The following is a 15,824-nucleotide window of genomic DNA, read 5'->3' on the forward strand; positions in this document are numbered from 1 at the left end:
ATTGAAGGCACACGCGCCGAAAATTGCCCGATGTCGCACGTGTTGGGTTTCAGGTTACAATGAATTTTTGGAAATGTTTTTCTTCTCGATTGTTTTCGTATATCTTAACTCTCAAAATATTCTCACGTAAACAGATTTGCTGCGCTCTTGCAAGTAAATAACAAAGGTCGTTTATTGCGCTTTCCGAGTCTCCAATGACCGTGGAAGAACTTTTATAAAAGTTATGATCTTTAGTATTTTTCCCAAAATAATACTTTAGATACTAGAAATTCTCTCAATATCGAAAGTAACATATAGTTAAAATTTATTTATTGAAACTGAAATTTATTTATAACTTTACATATGACCATGAAAATATTTTATCTTTATCTGTATTAATATTTTGAAGTATATTAAATATCGGTTTTGATTCCTAATACACGATAAGGAATTATTAATATTTTTCATATAATAATGTCCTTACAGCTTCATGAATCAAAACATGAATTACAACATATAACTAAATAGCTCTACTTGACATATACTATAAATAATCTCACGTTATTATTCTCATATTATATACAAAATAAATAACCAAATGTGTAAACTAATATGAGTATATTATTATATAATATATTATATTATTATATTATATTATACTATTATATTATTATATAATCTTATACCAGATGAGACTCAAAAGTTGAAGTGACTACATAGACTTATAGATAAATGAAATGCAGAAAAAAGAATTAATTTAAAAAAAAACCATTAATAATACGCATTGTGTTATAAAATAAAATAATAGAAAAAATAAAAAAATGTCTACAGGCTCAAATACTTTATAGGAACAAGAAATCAAAAGGAATAAAATGTGAAAAATTAGTGATACATTAAAGGTAAGTATTGTCTTACTATTTTACGATGTCTTTCTAAAAACGATAAGGAAAAGAATAACTTTGAAAATATAAAAAAACGTAGAAGTAATATTAATATCAAGTAGAGTACAATACATAATAAATTGGAAATATTATTTTTATGAATATTAGACAAATATTGAATTATTCAGATCAAATAATAACAAAAATTAATTTTTATGGTAAAAATCGCATACATTTTCCAACACACGGATAAATTTTTTTAATCTTTTGTGCATGTACTTATACTCTGGTTAAATAATAAAGTATTAAATATAAATAACAATCAAATAGCAAATTTATAGCAAATTTTAACAAAGAATATGCGATATTTTTCACGCTTAGGCGAGTTTAAACTGAAGTGTGTAAATTTCATTTCATGTTCTTCTATAATTTTCCGTGGATATTTCAGTATTATCGGCTTTGATTACAAAGTAATTTTCAAACTGCGTGAAAAGAAATAGTATTCAATAGAAAATTGAGAAGATTAAATTGGATAAGCTAACAGTAGAAAATAACAAATTGATACAATGGTGGAATTCGTCAGTAACGTATTTAGTCTTAATAAAATAATAAAAATGTATTCTGCTAAAGATATTACGGAGTGTTATACATCCATATATCACAATTATATATTTTGAAAAAAGTCGTACGTTTATTTATTGTTACTAAATTTTTTTCACTGAATCATTCATTATCTTATTTATTTACTTTTTTTATATCCTGAATCATTATTTTTCTTTTTCATTATCATTTGGTTTTCTTTATTTTCTATATCGTTTTTCACCTTTCTATTATATTACTCTTTTTTACCATCACTTTTCTTTATTCCTTGATATGCGAAGAAATTCTCATATAACTTTTGCTTCATCTCTTTTCATCTACGAATTTACACTAATTTATTTACAATTATTTCTCATATATAATTAATATATTATAAATGTAATTGAAGCAAATTAACAACTGCATCAAAATCATTGTAGACTGATATATTAAAAAGCATTTCCATAAAAAATAATTACTGGAATTTTAAATAATTTGCTTATCTATGATAAACTTTGAATGATTTTTTAAATTAATAATTTAATTTTAAAAACTAACTCGTACAGTATTCAAAAATAAATATTTTTGAAAATATTGAAAAATATGTAAAGAATTTAAAATCACTTTGTAGTTATACAATTATATAAATATTTTACGATTCGTACGGTGTGTCTATATTTTAAACATTTTTTCCGTTTTATCAATGCAATATAATATTATATAATTGTTATTACAGTATTGATTATGCAAAAATAATGAATAAGAATTGTTATTTTCTAAATATTATTAAATACAAGAATAATTTACTAGCCTTTAAAATGGACTTTATACTTAGTTTCAAGTTTTACTTAACTTTTATTATGTTTTGAAATATGGGTTTGAAAGCAGTTTTAGATTGATAATTTGTAATATTAGTTAGTGATATGCATTGAGCTAGTGAGCATAGTTTCGTTTTTTCACTACGTATTTTCTACTTATGTCGTCTATAAATATCGTCTTTATTTATTAAAAGTGTATTCTTAATTTAGTGCCCAAGATATAAATATGTAGTTGTTAGATAATCTGACTAATTAGACGTATCACTGTGGCCTATAATATCAAGATTTATACATATATATATAATTTACATACGTCGTATATTAACATGATGATTGTACATTACACCTTCAATCGTCACTGTGCTAGTGTGTTTTCAAAGCATAGTTTCGTTTTTGTACTACGTATTTTCTACTTATCTTTCTGGATTTTCATCATCCTCTCTATACCATTAAATTCTTACTTTTGTTATTTCCTTTTATTTGCATGGAATCACATATTACTACATTTATTATTTCTTCTATTCTGTAATAACCAATCTTCATTTCTTTTTATTTAAATTATCATATATAGTTATGTTTTTTTCAATTCTGTATTTGTGATGTTTCTTCTGATATCTTCCTTAATTCTTGATTCCATTACCGACAAATGAGTGAATTATTGATATCGTATACTGACACAGAGGATATAATTTTCAGTTACTCTTTTTCTGTGGATCTAGCATCAATGAGAAACCCCAATCTTGTTATATATTTAAATAATGGAATATCTATTAAAATGATAGACGATACAGTTTAATTTAGTTCATAATTTCTTTTATAATTTAATCAACAGATAATTTGAAGTATTCCTTCATAATGAAATTTTAATAAGATATATAAAAAACTATCAATAGTTATTAATATTTCACGTAGGTTTGTTTAATTATTAAAAAGAAAAAAAATATTAATTCCAACAATGTAGTTACTAATTTCATGATATCTAATTGAATAATTTCTTAAAAACATGTATTATTATGAAATACCTGACAAACATGGATTTCTTCTGTGTAGTTTTAATTAAAGATCCTCCGTTAAGTGATTGTTGTATTTGACATTCTTTTAAATAATGAAGTTTTTTTTCAAATTTCTCATATTCATCCATGTTATGTTGAACAATCAATGTAACTATTTCACCAGTTCCCTGAAAATAAGTTGAAAAATTCAGTATGCATAAGCTTTAAACTAAATGCATTTCAGAATTCAATTAATAAAGAAAAGGCAATAATTCAGTAATTGAGGTATTAAAAAAATTAGTAAAATAGAATTCATGGATCGGAAAAGCACGAGAATAATTATTTACGATAATTATTAGATAGTTACAAATTATTTGAAACATTGCCCTTGATTATATATATATTCTGATTATTTACCTTTAATATACATGCAGCTTCTTCGTGCGAGATATTTAAAAAATTAATTCCATTGACGCTTTTTATTTTATCTCCTTTGTATAAGTGACCATTAATATCAGCTGGTCCATCTTTTAATATAAATGAAATAAATATACCTTCTCCATCATCTCCCCCAATGATATTGAAACCCAAACCATAAGGGCCTTTGTTTAATGTAACGGTTTCACTCTGTCTATAATGTAGTTTTATTTAAAAAAGATAAATAATAAAATTTAATAAATATATGCAGTACTCATATAATAAAAAAATAAAAATATACTCTCTATTAAACTTATAATTATACCCTTTTTGAGCTATTTTTTATTACGTGATATATTATTGGCCGTATTTATTTCAACGTGCATGTTACTATTCTTGAAAGTATGAGGGTATTTAGGATTGAAACATTTTCAAGACCTGGCGCAGATGCATATGGACAGATAATAAGGCCCAATATTACCAAATACTCTCCATCCAAGCTAATTGCGCAACTGTCTATTTTTGGTTGCCTAGTAATTGTGCCTGTCAGTTTTCAAACAGTTTACCATCGGTTGCACTCCACACGTCAACACAGGGTGATGAGGCTACCTTGTGAGAACTATTGACAAGATTTTGTAAGGAAAAGTGCCAAAGGGTTATGATCGTCTATACACATCTGCTGAACAATGGTGTGAGGATCATTTCAGGACTCATTTGCGCGACTCAACAGGGAAATACATAGTTCAGATCCCATTAAAAAAATTTGTTGAAACTCTCGACGATTCCCACAACACTGCCCATCGGTGCCTGTAAGATTTAATAAAACAATTCTCCAGAAACGAAACTATCATCAACACTATCAACAATTTATGACGGAATATGAGGAACTTTAGCACATGAAGAGAGCTCCTCCACTCACTACTATTTGCCACATCACAGCATACTTACAACAGATAGCACAACCACCAGGCTAAGAGTGGTTTTCAACGGCTCCAGCACTTCGACATCAGGACTCTCAATTAATGACATTAGGCATACTGAAGCTAATTTGAACCCAGAAATTTCAGATGTATTAATTTGGATACGCTGTCATAGACATCTCTTTGCAACAGGCATCACAAAAATGTATAGGCAGATATGAGTTCAAAAGGACGACTAAGACCTGCAGAGAATTCTCTGGGTCGACGAACAACACAAGGAAGTGCCATTCCATTTGATCACAGTCGCTTATGGCACGAGAGCTGCACCAGTCTTAACAATCAGAAAGTTACTGCAACTAGTAGAAGACGAAAATTCTCGGATTACGATGGAGTCCTCAAGAGGATGTATTTACCTTTTCAACAATCTCAGTCGAAACTGATCATTTCATTAAACACTTAATATTATCAGACATTGCAAGGATTTTTGACCCATTAGGTTTTGTTTCACAAGCGTAATTATGACAAAAATGATACTACAAAAACTATGGCTACATAACCTCAATTGAGATGATCCAATACTGAATCAAATTGCAGATCAGTGAAGTACCATTAGAAGGAACCTATAGGGGTTGAACAAGATCACGGTTCAATATAAAAGGCACATCTACTGTGGAATAACATGGCACTCATATATCTTGCCGTCCACAACTCAAATGGTACTGGTGTTACGAATGAGGCAGCACGAATGTAGATCGAGGTACGAAGGTAAGAAACGAAGTTGATAGCGGGCGGAATATGCAGGATTGAAGCAAATTCCAAAACCGTTGGCTCTTGGAATGTTAATCCCTCTAGCTCTCGAATTTCTGTAAACATTTGGGTCTGAGAATTCTCGAATAGTCTAAAGTTTTGGTTTCAAACATCCTAAAATGTTTATTTGGTCTCCGCATAGCAACGTCGATTGGAATTCTCTTACCTTCTACAGCTTTGTTTCCACGGAGTTCTCGAAACCTCTAAAGCTATATTCTTAAACGTTCACATCAACACGCCTTCTGCTTCATGTGTGTATTCAACGAGCTACTATTATATGAACCGCTAAGGAGAGTATACGATATCAATTATACAACCATTTAACAACCACAGCTGCAAGGAGAAGGTACTGCAAGAGCATCACAGCACCCTCCACTCCTACAGATTAAGGGAATCTTACGTAACTTGATAAAGCACACTCCCTGTCTCCAACCTTGACCAGTAAGCCCAAAAAACACACAGGGTATTCACAAGTAATCACTAACATGATCACCACACACACTATTTCCGCACCATATGCAACTCTGCTTTGCGGTGGAACCACACACACTTACAGCGCCATTACGCAACCCTATGTTGCGGCGCATCCATACATTCTTACACTCGACAAGATACCACCAAGTAGCACTATACCAAGAGATAGTGAGATTTACGACCTCCTATCTCGACATGTAGTGCATGCTACTGTGGAAATCATCAAAGAACTGCAAGGATCGCAACAACTCTCATTATCAACTGAGAATCATTATAGTGTAATTGTATAATAAACGCAACAGTACGAAAAACAAACCTGTTAATTGCTGAATAGAAACACTATCCCTTCTACTTATTCTCACTTTCTCCTACCAGTGAACTGGAGGTCATAGTCTAGTCCAGCCATCCTAGTCCTTCGACCACCAGATGACTGGAATTCTAAATAGAGGATAATACCATAGTATAAAAATAAGAAAAAATAGGAAATAGATGGAAAAGAAGTGAAACTAAGAATAATCGATATGATATATTTAAATGAAAAATAAAATGATTTATTGAATTATCTCGGATTAGTTCATTAATCTGCTGGATTCTATTATAACGTACAAATTTCAGATAGTAATTGAGATTATAAATATAATTAGGTAGAGTAATATACTTATTGTAGGTTCGAAAGCAATAAAATGAGAAATCAGCGCTGTTTACGATTAACTAAAACACCACGAGGTGTTATGTGGGAGAAATGTGCGGGCAAGAGGAAGGGATAGCGTATTAATTTAATATTTAACACATCTCTTTTTTGTGCTGTTTATTCCGTTTATTTTCTGAATTGATGAACTCTTGGAGTTCTGGAGTGGTTGACACTTGGCGTTAGCATGTACTTCATGCGTTGGTAGGAAGTTGTAAGTTTTCTGATTAATCATGATGTAATGCACTTGCTGGTAGATTACTCTGAGAAGTGAGAGGTTGTAAAGCTCTTACCACTTGTTCGAGTAGTGTCACGTGGTGAATCTACGACTGCTTCGTGCAATTGGGCACGAGCGGGATTCGTTCAATTCTGTAGTAGTACAGTGTGTGTCTGCTGAATGGCGCGGAGATTGACTTTGTACGCGTGGGGTACGAGCGAAATTAGAGATAGGATCGACAAGGTGTGTGCCGAATGGCGCGAACATTGGCTTGCTGATGTGCGTGGGGCACGAGCGAGGTTCTCCTTGGGCACAGGCAGTAGAATTAGTTAGGATAATGCTGCGTGTATCTTTGAAGCGACCTTGATCCTTAAAGTATGTTCAGTGACCTGGCTCCTGGAGAGACCTTGGATGGAAGATGGTGGCTATGGCGCCATTGAGTTGTTGAGATTACAAACGAAGACATGGCGTTGGATTCAGTTTGAGGATTTTTAACATGAGTACTTGAATCTTATGATTGTCGCTCTTAAATACAGTTCACTGATCGCGGTATCCACTTGGGATCCCTTCCCTTTCTTTGTATCCAATCGGAGAGCTTGCGGCTTTACGGGCGAAAGCAGCGCCTCTTGCGTTATCGCCCTCAATCAAGAAGTTCCATCTTCTCTTGGCCCTCGCGCCAAGAGGAGCTCCCAATTTCATTGCCTCGACGCCTCTAGCGGCCACTTGGCAGAATTGACAACAAGGGGGGGGTTACATGCCGTTAAATTTTTAATTTTGGGTATAGCGGTGCTTTCCAGATGCCTAATGAGCTGGGTTTTCCGAGTCAACCGACTTGTTTTGCAGATGTTTAATGATATCAATGCCAGATTTTTTATCAGCAGGCATTTTCAGGAGTCTAGTAACTATTTAATGATTTTGGGTTTGCCACATGTTTAACGACTTGGGAGAGGTTCTCGCAATATCGAACAAGCGCTTATATTAAAAAAAGGAGTGATATAAAGGCGACGATGGCTGAATAATTATGACGACATTTAAAATAATATTTCTTTAAGTCTATATAGTGTGCCTCTTTATAATTATTATTTGACGAAGGTAGTGAACTTTTCATCTTATATTCAAGTTATCTTTACATGTTACACTATAGACAATTATATATCTCAAATATCAGTAATTTGTATTTATGTTCAATTATTAACATTTAACTTTGATACTAAAGTTGAAAATAAATATATAAATAAAAAATACTATGCACTTGTATAAAAAGAAAAAAATATAGAAAGATAAAATTATTCATTTACTAATAAACATATTCGCGTGCATTCTTTTTTCGCCCACTTTTTTATTTATTATGCGAGTTACTCTGAGTAAGACTACTTTTACATATAATATACAAAAATAAAAAATATTTGTAATAACAAATTATAATAACAAAATTGTAATATCAAATTATTAAACATGTATGAAACCACAGATTAATATTTTAAATAACTAATAAAATTGTCTTTATTTATATCTATCAATTTATTCGAAAAAATGCCAGTATTGCAGAAAATTACGAATAAAAACCAACGTATTGTACTTTAAACACGTTCAAATTATATTAATGTTATAAAGTATACTTATTTAATTATTACTTATAATTAATATCAATTATTCACCTTTTTTTAAGAAACTAAATTTTACAGCTCTCTATAGAAACTAAAATGTTGCAGCTTCAAAATTACACGGTCGCAAAGACTGAATATAAAAATTTTTTTTATTAATATAATTAATTAGTCTATTATTTTAAGCTTAACTTTCTATGAACCTATTTTTGGATCAACCCAACATAAGTGCGTGTATTTAAAAAAATGTTTATCAATCATTTATAATATTATCGTATGTATATACACACTGCAATAAAATCATGTTTTCTAATAAAAATGAACAATATGGAAAAAAATTGTGTAAAAATACTGATAACAGTGCAAAATAGAAAGATGCATATTAGGATTATAATTTGATATTAGTTTTGAAGCTTTTTTATAATTTTTTTTGGTAAAAAATTACTTAATTTATCGAAAAACTATATAAATCTATAAGAAACTCTGCCTTACTTTTTCATACTATTATCAATCTCGTGAGCTGTACTTTGGGATGTAATGTCTGATGATGGATTATCTACGATAGATTCAGATAAATTCTTTATATTATGATTGTTAAACATATCTGGCGAATCTGAAAAAATAATTTAATTGTTTAAAATTTCCTTTAAAACATTTTATTTGTATATAATATATCCTACAATATTTAAAATATTAATATAAAGTTAAATATAAGAAATATTCTGCATGATTTTGCCTTGTTAATATATCATCAGAACAATTAATTAATATCAATTAATAAATATTTCATATTTGATTCTCCAATTTTATATAGTTTTTATTTAGCCATATATTAGCGTCTATTTATTAATGTGAAAAAGAAATTTGTAATTTTCAAAAACTTTTCACCAACAATAATAAAATTTGAATAAAAATTTTTACTTAATAATTTATTTTTAAGCTATAAAATATGTAATATATATAATAAATTATTTAATTAAAAATTAATCTTTGCGATATAGATTTTAATAATGTAAATTTGTAAAAACTCACCATTGAGGGTTGATTTGTTCTTTATATCAATAAGATATTTATCAAGATTCTTTGGCTCAATAGTGAAAAGTATGATTTTATTCTGTACATTTTTTAAAGCTTCTACTGCCTCTTCATGCGTAACATTTTCTAAATTTTGATCTCCCTAATATAATAAATTATGTAAAGTTAATAATTATAAAAAGTAATAATTGATTTAAGATATATATCTATTCGATATCATTTATTTAGATTTTTTTAATACAATAAAATAATAAAATAAAAGTTTATTAATTTACTTATACTTTTTTAATACAACATTATTTATATTTTTTAATTAACCAATGTATATGCTCAAACTACTTTTTCCAACTTTTTATTAGATGCCAAAAAAATTGGAAAAACAATAATGATATATATTCATAATGCATTATAATTAATTAAAATTTATTTAAAATTATCGTGTGCATGCAACTTCTTGAATTTTAGATCAGACTCTTGTTATATTATGTAACATTAGTATCTGAAAAAAGGCTTATCTCTTGCGTTCGCTTATAAAACTCATTTCAATGTGTATCTATTCCCCCATCAGAAAATCCATTAACTGTTATTTAAACAAAATTTATTCATTATAAGGCATTTATTATTATTTCAATTAAATTATTATTTTAATATTAGGGTGACAATAATTAAAGATTGTTCTGTCCTTTTTGTATATTTTGTATCATTTTTCAGTTTGATATAGATTGGTCACATCTTATAGGATATAAAAGAAATGCGATTCGAAATTGAAAGGAAAATCGTAGGTAGAATTCTAAATGCGATTATAATTTATATTAATAGACTTTTATTATTATTACTTAAAAAAAACAATAAATAAAATATATAACACATTTGAATAATAGTAGAGAGAAATATAAAAAATAAAAAATGGAAAACATTTGCATACACAATTCCTAAGTAATACTTAAATGTTTATAAAATTTTAATACGTTTTGCTGCGTATATTAAAATTATTATTATACATAATTATTATAATCAATGTTGTTATTATTATACTAAGTTTTACATATTAATTTATATACTAAGGAAGGTGTGATTGGAAACTTTCCAATTAAAATATTAAAATTAAAAATCGGCTTTAATATTCAATATTATTTAATGCAAACTAAATTTTATCAGAATAAACTATTAGAACTAGCAGAAAAAACATTTTAATAAAAAACGAACGAGAATACCAAAATTATATATATAATTATAAAGATTAAACAAATAACAGCCTATAGATAATTAATATAAATTATATACAAACAAATTATAAAATTCATATTAATAAATTTCGTAATGGTTGAAATTGAGGTTAATAAATATTAGTTAATAAATATAATTTTTTAAATATTGAAATATAAATGTTATATACAAATATTTTTAATAAATTAATAAATTCCAATTTTATACATAAAATACGGTTAATTTCCAAAAATCGATTATTTTACCATCATACAAAAATTATTTAATTACAATGAAAATTATTTATTTGTCATATATAGAGTTATAACTTAAAAATAATTAACAAATACATTTAATAAACAAATAGCTATGCGAATTTTAATGTACACAAATTCTTTAATCAATACAACTATTATTAATTATTATTAATCTATATACAAATGCTATGGTAAAATCACATTTTTCTATGTATTTTAGTATTTATTTTTGTATATTATATTAGAAATTAAAATTATTTCATTATTTTTATTGTCAAATCCATAATTCAATGTTAAAATAATACTTACAGATGCATTTCTAATGGCGACTAATTTATGTCCAATTTTTAATCTACCATCTATATCAGCAGCACCTTGATCCATTATTTTTGTAATATATATACCATTTTCTCCTGGAATATGTTGGTTTCCTATACCACCAGCAATACTGAATCCTAATCCCTTTTCACCTTTTATTAATTCTATTTCATTTATATCATTATCTGTTATTTCTCTTCGAATATACTAAAAGTAGAACATAAAAACATAATTAAATAGATTATTTAATTTCACACATATTATCTAAAAATTATATGTAAAATTTGTTGTATATTATTAATAAATAATATTAAAATTTAATAAATATTAAATTTATACGACTAACAGACGGCTAAAAAACAATCGAAATGAAATATTTAATATGTATAATGGTATAATGGTATAATGGTCTTATCGGCTATTGAAATCATTTGTAAGGATTTACTAAAAAATCTTCAATTTCTTATAATTATTAATGTATTTAAAAGTTTACAGTTATACTATATTGAAAATGATTTTTATTATTAAGATTAAATCAACATTACTAAAATGTATAATATAGTTTAACAAATTTCTTTTTATGATCTATATCAATACTAATCTATTCCAATTCAAACTATTGAATTTATAATATAGAATAAATATATAATAAAAATAATCTTATCAAAAAGGAGTATCAGATAATTTAAACATAATTCATTTAATATATTTAATATTATATCATATAATGATATATAATGATTAAAATTAAAAAATAAGGCCTTCAGTCAATTTCTAACTATAACTTATATAACTACATATTTAACTATATTCTTATAATTTTAAGTTCAGTTCTATCTGCATAATATCACTTAATATTTTTACTGTTTGCGAGTATCATAAAAATTATTTACCACTAATATATGGAAGTGGCATCGTGATATAACATGCAGTTTTGCTGTGTTTTATCTGAGGCTACTAATTCAGACAAGTCCATATGGTGAGTGATTTCGAAATTTAATCAAGAACTAATATACTTTCCATTTCAGACGTATTTTTCATTTTATTTTATTTCAGACATTAATTAGTAGACTACTCAGATAAAATAAATATGATACACGTAATGATCCAATTACAATAAAATTTAAAAATAAAATATTTTTTATTTAATTTTATTTTATTAAAAACAAGTACTATAAGGAACCACAATATTATATGATATTTTTATTTACTATTTATTGAAACAACCTTTTTTACACAAGTGGGACCAAACTAGTATACATTTAGTTTAATTTATTATTTTATATGAACATGTTAAATAGTTATTTTAATTATATTACTGTAATCGGAGAATTTCATATTTTTCTTTATATTATTATTAAAAGCGCAATGGAAAATAACAATAGAAATGCATTAGAAAATTAGAATCGTGTAAATTTGTATACAAATGGAAATATCTTAAAACTATTTCTTCGGCTGGATTTATTAAATCTTATTCAATTTACTTGCAATTTTAAATGAATAGTTTATAAAATAGTCCATAAAAACATTAACAATAAAGTTAATTGCCCTATCCATATATATGTATTTATTTAATAAATATAATTTTCAATTTGGCTATCATAGTAACTACGATAATGAATTTTATAAGATTTGTATTTATTTAAACAAAATTTTAATTGCAATTACTACTAATTGACAAACTACTTCTTAATGTTGTTTTTTGTCCTCATAAAAATATTTTAAAATATTTTTCAATAATTAAACGGATTATTTAAAAAAAAATACATTATCGTTAATCTAAATACGATATATACTATTTTTTCATTAGAACCAAGTGTAATTAAAAGAAATAAAATAAGAAAACAATTCGATAAAGATTTAAATAATCTGTCGTATAATAGGTACATTTTTATAGTCTACTTTGCTGTGATAATAAACGTTTTTATTTTTGGATGCAGTGGATTTTATTCTTGAATCAATTCTATTACATCCTTCAGTATTATCGGATGTGTATTTTGTTTTTCAATATAAGTCGCTAATTACTATTATATATTTATTACCTTATTAAATTAATGCTAAATGATTTGATACAGATTTTCATTATAATCATAAATAAATCATTTAGTATAATCAATTAAATTGTACAAAGATTAACACTATAATTTTGTAATTCATTTATTATATGAAAGGTAATATGAATCAATATATAAAATTCTTATTATTTCTTTCTTATACCATTTTTTTTATTTGTACTAATGTATAATAACATATCGTATAAGCATTAAAAATAATAATTTAATATAGACATAAATTTTCTTGTAGATTTCATTATTTTTACTTTAATTTTAGATATATTAGAAATCAAAGATTATAAGTTTATAATTGACTATATTTATTTTTTCTTTTTTTTACTAAAATTCTTAAATTTTTTTTACATATAATTATCACTTTATATGTAAGGCTTACATACAAATATAAATTGTATTAATATTATAATTTAAAAAATTGGCATATATAATTTAATATTAAATTTCATTATACTATAATCAAAATTATCGAAAATAAAGAATGCTCTAATTGATATAATATCTATATGTACTGAAAGATATGCAATTAAAATTCTTACAAGTTTCACTTTATCGCCAGATTTTTTTAATATGTCAACAGCTGTAGCATGTGTCACATTAACTACAGAAACATCATTTACTTTTTCAATTCGATCATTAATTTGAAGTCGACCATCAACTGCTGCTGCACCATGAGGTATTATTTTGGTAATATATATATAAAAGTCATTTGGTAAATGAGGATTATCAGTTCCACCTGCAATACTAAAACCTAGTCCAGTTCCACCTCGTATAATACAAATATCTCCATACTTCCACTTTCCTTTATTATTGCTCTACAATAAATTAAATACAATTATCATGTTATCTAAAAGCACGTTTTTTTTAATGTTCAACCATCAGAATATATAAAAAAATTCATATTTATACAAATATTACTTAGGTTATTGAACTAATTATTATCATTATAATTACATATTATAATCTTTGTATTAATTATGAAAAATGAATAATACAATATTACCTTAATTCTTTGATTTTATTTGAATGGATGTGGAATATTTTTATTCTTAAAAGTAGACGTAATTATAACATGATTTAAAAGATTTTATACGCGATTTGTCTATGTCATGTTTTACTAGTATATATTGGTAAAAATTCATGCTTTTAATTTCAAAATACTTTATTAATATATTTGATGGTCTAATGTGTAATAAAAAATTAAATTATTGAAATTATAAAGTTGAATATGTATGAAGATCACTGCCTGAAATTAACTTTAAATACATAATAAAAGAAATATGTAAATCAATATAAAAAAAATCATATTAAACTATAGAGTAACAATTTTGTAAATTAATTTAAATCGTTAGTCTGAATATAATACAATAAAATATATTTGATAAGATTATTAAAGCGTAATGAAAACAATCGAATTTTTGGTAATTTAAACAAATTTGAGAAAAAAAGCTTATCATCGTAAAAAAAAGCAAAGCAAATTAGTGTAGCTACTGAAATAAGTCACTCTAGTCTGCATCAATTTATATATAGTAAATATAATAAGTGCTAATTGACAAAAAAAATCCAAATCGGAAAACTAATATGATCAGTAATAATTAATTTTAATAATAGTAAAATGATGAAAGTAAGCTAAAATTATTTAATCTATACGAATGAAAATAAATGATTAAGTTTACTTAGATTACATAAATATGCTAATTTAACATTTTTATTTTGTTTTAATATTAATAATTAAAAGTACAGTTGAATCAAAGACGACTGTAATGTAGTTATTAAAGAAAAAATAATGAAAAAGCAATAACTATTTTATTCGTATTATCTTACAATTAAAAAAACTAACAGTTACAAAAATCAGAATTATATCAGAATTATAATCAGTTATATATAATTGAATAAGCTATGTGTTTCATTAATATGACAAATTGACTAAAAGATATGGATAAAATATAAAATTACTATTATTATTGTATATGCACATGAAAATATGATAATTGAAACGCTCTCGTAGAGATCCAAAATTGAACTTGCATTGAATGTATACGTATTCTCAGGTATTTAATTTATTTATTTATATTAAGATATTAAATTTCAACCAACAAATTTAACGTTTTGAAAAACACTTATCGTTTTCAAAGCAAAAAATGAGTTGCCAAAGATGGAAAAGCATAACTCATATTAAAAAACCCTGCATAAAAGATTTAAATTATAAACAAACAACTAAAATATACAAATATGATTCAGGAATGTACCATGAATTAATTTATTTCGAGTTCAAAATGAAACAATTTTAAATAACGACAAAGACTTAATTCTCAAAATTATATTTTTATGTAAATATCAAATACTTAACTGTCATTTAAATCTAAGGTTAATACTTGATATCTTTAAATGCTTAAAGTCAAAAATAGTGTTGATAACAACATTTCTTAAATTAATAATCAATCAATTTAAAATTATCATCTCGAAAATGTTCTCAGAAGTTTATGTTAGGACTTTGTATGAGCATATATATATTATGCTTTCTTAAAATATTTTTCCATTATTTATTTTATAATATAATATA

General features: G+C 25.9%; 1 protein-coding gene across 1 annotated transcript in view; it reads right to left on the reverse strand.

Annotated features, from left to right (window-relative positions):
- dlg1 (MAGUK family member discs large 1) overlaps positions 1-15,824 on the reverse strand; it is a 47,777-nt gene that overhangs the window by 23,283 nt on the left and 8,670 nt on the right. The window contains exons 4-9 of the mRNA XM_011507476.1: positions 13,801-14,076; positions 11,184-11,399; positions 9,409-9,553; positions 8,869-8,989; positions 3,667-3,880; positions 3,280-3,437 (exon numbers count right to left, since the gene is read on the reverse strand). Of these exons, the coding sequence (XP_011505778.1) occupies positions 3,280-3,437; positions 3,667-3,880; positions 8,869-8,989; positions 9,409-9,553; positions 11,184-11,399; positions 13,801-14,076 (1,130 nt within the window). The remainder of the gene's footprint in view (positions 1-3,279; positions 3,438-3,666; positions 3,881-8,868; positions 8,990-9,408; positions 9,554-11,183; positions 11,400-13,800; positions 14,077-15,824) is intronic.

The sequence above is a fragment of the Ceratosolen solmsi genome, unplaced genomic scaffold, assembly GCF_000503995.2.
Source record: "Ceratosolen solmsi marchali unplaced genomic scaffold, CerSol_1.0 scaffold6, whole genome shotgun sequence".
In the NCBI taxonomy this organism is placed as follows: Eukaryota; Metazoa; Arthropoda; class Insecta; order Hymenoptera; family Agaonidae; genus Ceratosolen; species Ceratosolen solmsi.